We start from the raw sequence: 8,315 nt of genomic DNA, 5'->3' as shown, positions 1-8,315 counted from the left end.
GAGAATGAAAAACTGATTTATAAAGAATCTTTTAGGTTGGAAAAGAATATATCCCAGAGATGTTGTGGATGCACCATCCCTGGAAGTGTTCAAGGCCAGGCTGGATGAGGCTTGGAGCAACCTGGTCTAGTGGAAGGTGTCCCTGCCCATGGCAGGGGGGTTGGAACTGGATGGGCTTTAAGGTCCCTTCCAACTCAAACCATTCTGTGATTCTATGATATATAGAAAAAAAGAATATATGTAGAAGTATTTCTACTGAAGTAACTCCCAAACTTTTCAGGTAGCAATTCTCCTTCTGGACTGATAAATCACACTTCTGCAATTTAATTTCAGAGAAGATCAATATCCCTTGTTTTTCTGATGCAACTTGTGGCAATTTGAATTTCCAGTTCTCTGCTGTCACATCAAAGCAGGACTCATGAAACTTGAAATGCTTTCTCCAGTCCAGTTCATCATGTTAATCCCATGTGATGAGTCTTTTGGAATTTCCCTTAGCGTAAGAGTCTGCAATTCCATCTGGCACCTTCCGTTATGATTGCAAACGTGACAAGTTTTGGATTGGTGCCTTTTTTGCATCCTCGATAGAAGTGACCTAAGCCTGGTTCTGAGCTCAAGATTTGGCCACAGACTTTGAGGCACAGGTTTTCTTTCTGTGGGAGGACGCCCCCACTCCCCTCGACAGACACTGCCTGAACCTGCCTCTTGCTGGTACTGAGGAATGGTGCAGTCACCAGTGAGGAGTTTAAGATTCATGTCAAACTAGTGGTATGAAGCAGTTTTTGTCTCTGATAAATAAAGTGAGAACTTCAAGCTCTTAACTATGACAGAGGCAACTGTAGCAAGAACTGTCTTATACTCCCTAAGGCCCTGCTCTGCTAGGAAAATAATTTCAAAATATGTCACATGTGAACTCCTAGAGCAGCATTTTTGTATCTCACATAATAAGCGTTTAATGTACGTAATTCCCAGTGCTGCCAGTGTCAGGTGCTTATTGCACCATTTGTTATAAACCATGTTACAGTAACCGCAGGGAATGATGTGATAGATGCCAAGATACTGTAATCCTTGAAATATACCGCCTTGCATGGGCAAAAAAAAAGCTTATTTTGAGAACACCTTTAGATTGGCAGCTCTGCTACAGTGTTCATAAATAGTTGGAAGTCAATTGCAGAATTTTTCCATTCATAGACTGCAAAATGCCCAGGGCCCTGGGACTCTGGAAATGCTTGTGAGGTAAATATCTTCTCACAAGCTGAGGTTGTGACCTCAGCAACCCTGAGATAACAGTTCCCTACTTCTGACAGCATACATCAACAATTTCAGGCAGATCCATACGTTGTAAGCTCCCCTACTTTATGTGTTGAAAGCAACCTATAACTTGCACCTAGGTGCCAAATCCTTCTGCTGATCACAGTCTACAAATCACAACCTTCTTTTCAGATGTTTTTTTTTTTCTTTCCTGTTTACACTGAGAGGAAACTTATGTAAGAAACTCTCTAGCAGATGCTACAACAACAGTAATTAGAACAAATCTCAATTCTCAGCGGTGAGATTGTAACAGAAATAATAATTACCCAGCTCAGAAGATTAAAAAGGGAAGTGATAGTAAATCCATCATCTCCACCTTTACAGACTGCAAAAACAAAAATAGGCATTTTTCAGGTATGATTCATCTGCTCTGTTTTAAATGTCTCTTGTGGAGTGCAGTTTATAGCCTCCACCAAATACAAGGGGAGTCCAGTGTGACTAGCTCACATTCAGATCCCTGCAATGCAGTCTTGTATTTTAGGTGTGGGGAGCCCTACCTGCTGCAGCCTGCTGTGGAATGGGAGGAGGGTTTCAAATGCCAGCACAGCGCAGTGCTGCCAAATGTTCTCCACAGGGAGCCTTGGGTGAGTGGAGCCAGAGACAGACGCAAATAGCCAAACAAATCCCCCCCCTCCCCAAGTTCCTTGTGGTACCCAGGAAAGGTGTAAAAGGGAGTGAAAATAAGTTCCTTGCTGGGACCATTAATTTTGTACTCCATTTTCATTGCTGTTTTCGAAAAATGAGTAGTTGTTGGATATTTTCTGCATAGTCTGATAATTCTAGTAAACTGAGCCTCTTGCAACCAATGGTAAAACCAAGAGTCTGTTTTCAGTCAGACTGGAACTGCAAAATGTGTCTTTTAAAGTGTATCACATAGAATCATAGAATGGTTTGGGTTGGAAGGGACCTTAAAGATCATCTAGTTCCAACCCCCCTGCCATGGGCAGGGACGCCTTGCACTAGACCAGGTTGCTCAAAGCCACATCCAGCCTGGCCTTGAAGACATCCAGGGATGGGGCATCCACAACATCTCTGGGCAACCTGTTCTGTTTGACTCACTTATCTTATTTTTATCTCTCTCTTTCTTCTTTTCCAGATAAATTTTGTATTTCTATTTAACATAGTTAGGATTTTGATGACAAAGCTGAGAGCTTCAACCACTTCAGAAACAATACAGTACAGGTAAGTCAGCCAGTGCTCCTCGCTGTTCGTGGTGTTAGCAATGAACTTCCTTGGCTGCCCCGTCCTTGACCCATCTTTGCCGTTCCAGATGCCACTGTTCATCTCAGAGGGTGTCTTTCTTGCCTGTTTGGATCATACAGTTAGGAACACCGTATTTATTTTTGCAGGCTGTCTGTAAAAGTGTGCCTGCATATTTTTCTGTCCACTCCATTTCACTGTCCAAACAACGCAAACAGCCTTGGCTTACAGGCACGGAGACACGTGCACGGCCGCAGCCACCAGCCTCTTCACCTCCTTGCACATGCCCCAACCCACATGTGAAATTTCACCATTCCAATAAAAGCTGAAGGGTTCAGTTTTAAGTGAAAGTAGGTACTTTATTGAGTTCTACAGGGTAGATGCAGAGAGTGATAAGGTGTGCCCTGAGCCTCCTCTTCTCCAGACTGAACACCCCCAGCTCCCTCAGCCGCTCCTCGCAGGAATTGTGCTCCAGACCCTTCCCCAGCCCCGTTCCCTTCTCTGTAAATATACCGTGACTCCTTTCACTGACGACTAGACCATGAATTCAGCTAATCTGGAGAATCAGTGAAAAATTGTTCAGTCCCTACTAGGTTGCTTCTCTGTCCCAGTCTCTAGCTTTGTAGATACAGAACAACACAGTATCAAGACCTCCCAATAAGTCACGTGCATATGCATATTAAGATCCTTTTTCATATTAATGTCCTAGCAGAGCCAGAAGTAAAAGAAGAGAACCTGGGCCAAAACACTCATATATCTGTAATCAATAACAGTATCATCACTGATGATTACTCTGTACATACAGGTATTTACAGTAGGGCTTAATGGGGTTTTTTGAGGTGTTGGGTGTGGGAATGAAGGGTGATTGTGCCCACTCCCTTCAGCTGGTACCAGCATCCATATAACCACTCAGTGGGTGGCATCATGGAATTGACACTTAACTAATCATTCATTACATGTATGTGGGGTTGGTTCCCAAGGGAATCAGCTTCCTGAGCTGGCTGGCCGTGCAGCCTCACAAGCACTAGAGTGACAGTGTGGCCTTAGGTCAGCCTAAACAGTCTAAAAGATAATTCTTAGCGATGAGGCGATTCTGACTGCTTTCCCTGTTTTACAGTTTGCAGTATCTTACAAGACAGGCCAGAGTTTTGGAGTATTTATTGGCAGACAGGTCCTCACACTAGGAAATTGCACAGGTTTTGTGCAGTAAGATTGGTCAAAATCCTCAAAATCATTTCTAGATAAAGTCTAGCGTATCAAGCTGAGGCTTGAGTCCTCATGTCCTCAAATCAGCCTGCTCTTAGGAGGCAGTTTTGGTGCAGTAATGGGGTTTTGTTGTTTTGCCTGGTTCCTTCCTTTTACTACTGTCTGCGGTACGGGGACAAATATGAAGGTAATGCAGTGGTATGATTTTCTTGTTCAGCCTCTTCTCTGCACGTTTCCTGAGAAATAAAGGGATTAAAACCATCATTCTTCATGCTCAAACCTATAAAATTAAAATTAGCTTGAAGGAACCCTAATTCAAATCACAGTACATTTTTCTCTCTGCTGCAGCTTGCAGGGAATATTAGAGATACTAGATTCTGAGACAATCTAAAGTAACTACTTTTGTCCTTGGATAGAGAACGGTGATCTTATCCTTGCTACAAGCTCTGTGAGGGAATGGTCTTTTACACAGCCTGAATAGAAACGCTTATAATTCCAGGAAAGCCTGGGGCAAGCCTTGCAGCTTTAAAGCTGAGTAGTCCAAACATTTGTTAAGCAAGTGTTAAATGATGTGGCAGCTACTTTAAGATTGTCGCTCTAGCCTAACACTGGCAATGTTGTTGTGCTCTCCTGCCTGCCTCCCTGCCTGTCTTTTTCTACCTGTTATGGCATTATACAGAGGTTTTTACAGACTTAGCAAAATTGCAGTCCTCTGTGTTTGTGCAGTGTCTAGCGCAATGAGGTGCCATTCTGTAACTGACATCCCAGGACACTATCACAGCACCAGTAATAAAGATTAGCTCATAGTAATTCTGTTAATAATCACTTATGCCTCATTGTGCACCATCTGCTTGTTTATTATTCATAAGACAGCCTTAAGCAATTGTGTTGGGTGTGCAGGTGTTGCAGACAGAGAGTATTTACATTCCAGACTGAATAAAAAGATGTGCATAGTTTTTTTTTTCCTGCCTTGGTCAGCAGCCAAACTGTGCACTGATTACATTGCAGTGTAAGAAATCACTCACTGAGCTCACAGAGAATCTCAAGGCTTCAACCTGATGCAGGCCTCATTGATAGAAACTGTTTGGAGGAAGAAGAGAGAGAAAAGGAGAGGGGTAGAAAAAAGGTTCCCATTTGTTCCCTGGAGTTCAGGATGTGGGGACAAACACAAGGGATTCAATGGCAAAGGCTTTCCTAGAAAAAACGTTTTCCAGCACAATGGCAAAGGCTTTCCTAGAAAAACCTTTCTCCAACTGGTCAGGCACTGGTCAGAAAGTGTTAGCTACCAAACTCACCTGTGGCTTCACAACCCAAAGTGGAGGCTGTCTCTTTCCATGCTTCCCTGCTAAACTCTATTCAGCCTTTCGGACACGGGATCAGAGTCCTTCTTAAATATGCTTTCCCAAGCTCTAAGAAACTTGTGTTCTTCATTGCCGGAGGACCCTAGGAGCCTCTATCTTGGGTTACACAAGAAGCTGATTATGAACCTTGGGACTTTTCCTGTTCAGGCAGGCTGAGAAGTGTCTAAAACTTGGATGACCTCCTGGAAAAAAGCTCTAATTACTCGGTTATTGTGCAAATACAGGCTTCCACTTGTATCCTCAGCAAATGCTCTAGCAGTGTGCCTCGAGAGATGGAGGTACCCACAGGGAGTACTGGTATCCCCTATCTCCAGTCACCTGCGCTAGATGCTGGACAGAAGCTGACGTGGGAATTTCTCTCTTAAAATGCTTCTTTCCTCCAGTGACGGTACATATTGGACAATGCTGAGCAGACATGTCTTAGGCCATCCTCTTGTTTTCTTCTCAGCTACTCCCTGTCGGACATGTGCAGGTGCTGAACTGTCTTAATGTGGCACCTAAGTTCCCTTTCCAGCTAACATAGGTACCTCACTTCCCTCTGAATTGCTCTGAGACTCATCCCCTCTCTCCACTACAGTAGTGAGTTGTTTGGTCAGGTAACACAGTTGTTCTTTCTTGTGTTCACTTGTGTTTTGTTTCCTGCCAACAGGAAGGCAGTCAAGGCAACGTTAGTACTTCTGCCTCTGCTAGGCATCACCTACATGCTTTTCTTTGTCAACCCTGGTGAAGATGACATTTCCCAGATTGTCTTCATCTATTTCAATTCCTTCCTGCAGTCTTTTCAGGTAAGAGAACAAGTTTACAGCTGGTATCGCCTATTGCAGAAAGGATCCTCAGTGCTTTTCAGCTGTGCAACTTATGGTGATGCAGTCCATGGTAGAAATAGTAGTTGGAAAGAGCTCAGCTTTGTTTATGCTTATGTAATAGCTAGATAAGCATGTCATATGGAGTGGAGATCTCCTCTCTGGTGTATACAGGAGGGATTCATCTCCCTTAACATCAACACTATGTTCAGGCTATAGTTACAGCTCCTCACCTGGGCTCCACCTAAAACATTGGAGAGAGATGTTGTTTCACCCTAAACTGCCTGAAAGAGGATATGGAATCACCCTCCCAGGCTGCCTCCCCACACAGCACAAGTGAGCTGAGACTAGATGTTGCTAAAGCAACAGGAAACAACTCCTACCTGTTGTGCTCGCTCAGTGAAGACATTGGCTATATTCCCCAGCCTCTCACTCCAGCTGTCCTGCAGTGGTGCAGGCACTCAGCAGTCAGACCATGCCAACTCTCTGAGAACTCGTACCCTTCCTCCTCCTTCCCCTGAATTCAATAGGAGTTCTGCCAGGATGTAAAAGGCAGCGGAACCTGAGTACTTGCCCCAACATTCTGGATTTGGCACAAAACCAAAAGGGTCTGAGGATCCTAAATGGTGTTTAGCCACATGTTTCTGCTTAGGTGTGTCCTACAGCTTTACCTCTGCTTTAAGTCATTCTTGAACTGGGTTGCAACTGTTTGCCATTCATATTTTACCTCTGATACCTGATAGCCGTACTCTGATAGTCAGGGTATTCAATACACATACACAGCACACACGCTGTCAAGCCAAATCTAGGGTTATGGATTACACACAGGTTCTGATGTTTGCATTATTATTCTAACGGATTGCATGTTTAGCTATGAAATACAGTGCATCCCACCAGAAATCGAAACAATATACAAAAAGAAAAATGATCCTTTTAACCTGTGTCGAAAGGAATTTTAGGCTTTACCAGTGAACCGATCCACATTTTCCTTTCCCTAAAATTAACTGGTTTTTATCTGCTGATGCTCAGTGTCTCCAAAAGTGCTGCGTGGCTTATTTTATGATTGGTGTTATGAAAACATATGTAAGAAAGAAAGCACAGGGGCTCTCTCCTCTGTGGTGACAATAATTACAGTCTGTTGCTGAAAGCAAAAAGGGTAGGACTGTGCTCACAGGTTTAGAGATGAAAGTGTCATCATGTTGTCATCTGAGCTCCCATTATAGTCATTACAATCTTTGCAGTCTTTACAGGGGTCTAATCACTGCTGTCAATAGATTCCACAGAGCAATGCATCTCAGATGAACATAAGCGACCTGATGATACACTTGCTGACACCAGATCATCTGAGGCCATTTGAGGATCCACCCCGGGGTGTCTGAGACCTCCCCATAGACCTGGCGTGATGTAGCACCTGTGAGGGGTCTGTGCCATGCTGGGAAGGGAGCTGGAAGCCGTAGAAAAGCTGTAGCACAGCTGAAGTGGCAATCCCCTCGATCAGTGGAAGTGCTGTCCAGATTCTAGCTCTTCTGTCTCACCTGTGAGCTGCAAGACACTTAGTATTTTCTCAGGAAGTTGTAGGGTAAGGATGTCATCTGTCTGGAAGGGGATGATCTCAACAAGATTGTGGTTTTGCTCAGGATGATCCCAGGATAAAGCTCCATCCTCGGTTCTGCACAGTAAAACACTTAACTAATAATTGACTGCTTTCTGTTCTTTCCAGGGTTTCTTTGTGTCAGTATTTTACTGCTTCTTGAATGGTGAGGTAAGTAGTATGCCCTGCTGTCAGTGTAATTCCATCTGGGAAGTGGAACCTACCTGAATGCCTGATTATAGTGACTTGAGGTGTTTTTGCATGGGGACCTGTCACTCAGTTGCTCTTCCAGAAGTTTCTGTTAATGTGCATCTGATTTTCCTAGCCCTGTTTTCAGGTGTCCTTTGTTCAAAAGCTTTATCATATTCAGGTCCTGAGAGGTCAGGGCAGAGGAAAAGAAGTCTTCTCAGATTGTAAAATTCTTTGTTCTTCAGTCTAAGACTTGATTAAGTTTCTCATTAATTAAAAATGAGATTTCTGGGCATATATGAGCATTACTTCTGAGCTGGGCTCTTGTTAAGGATATGCTGCAGGTGACCCGTTTTCATAATGGGATTGCCCTGCTGAGTTGAGAGAATTATTTTTTTCTGTGTGGGTATCTGTCTCTGAGTGATCGTTGTGTGTTGCATTCAGAAAAGAGGGTTGGCGACAGGGTCGGTGGTGTTCCTCAGAATTGTTAGGTGCTACTCAAGCAAGAAATGCTTCACTAATATCCCTGGGTGTTTGGCTCACACCCCAAAGTGTGAGAGATTTGTATCTTTTCCCTTGCTTACATTGCCAGCATCTCATTTACCTGCTTTGAAGTGTGTCACCTCTGTCCAGTTAAAATTTGGGACTCTGCAGAAA

General features: G+C 43.7%; 1 protein-coding gene across 1 annotated transcript in view; it reads left to right on the top strand.

Annotated features, from left to right (window-relative positions):
* Positions 1 to 8,315, top strand: part of LOC104515353 (corticotropin-releasing factor receptor 2) — a gene marked incomplete at its 5' end in the record, with an annotated part of 33,527 nt that overhangs the window by 10,818 nt on the left and 14,394 nt on the right. Inside the window, 3 exons of the mRNA XM_010159291.1 lie at positions 2,405 to 2,490; positions 5,725 to 5,860; positions 7,599 to 7,640. Of these exons, the coding sequence (XP_010157593.1) occupies positions 2,405 to 2,490; positions 5,725 to 5,860; positions 7,599 to 7,640 (264 nt within the window). The remainder of the gene's footprint in view (positions 1 to 2,404; positions 2,491 to 5,724; positions 5,861 to 7,598; positions 7,641 to 8,315) is intronic.

The sequence above is a fragment of the Eurypyga helias genome, unplaced genomic scaffold, assembly GCF_000690775.1.
Source record: "Eurypyga helias isolate BGI_N326 unplaced genomic scaffold, ASM69077v1 scaffold11509, whole genome shotgun sequence".
NCBI lineage: Eukaryota > Metazoa > Chordata > Aves > Eurypygiformes > Eurypygidae > Eurypyga > Eurypyga helias.
The sequence above is the reverse complement of the archived record's forward strand: the minus strand, read 5'-3'. Positions and strand labels throughout refer to the sequence as shown.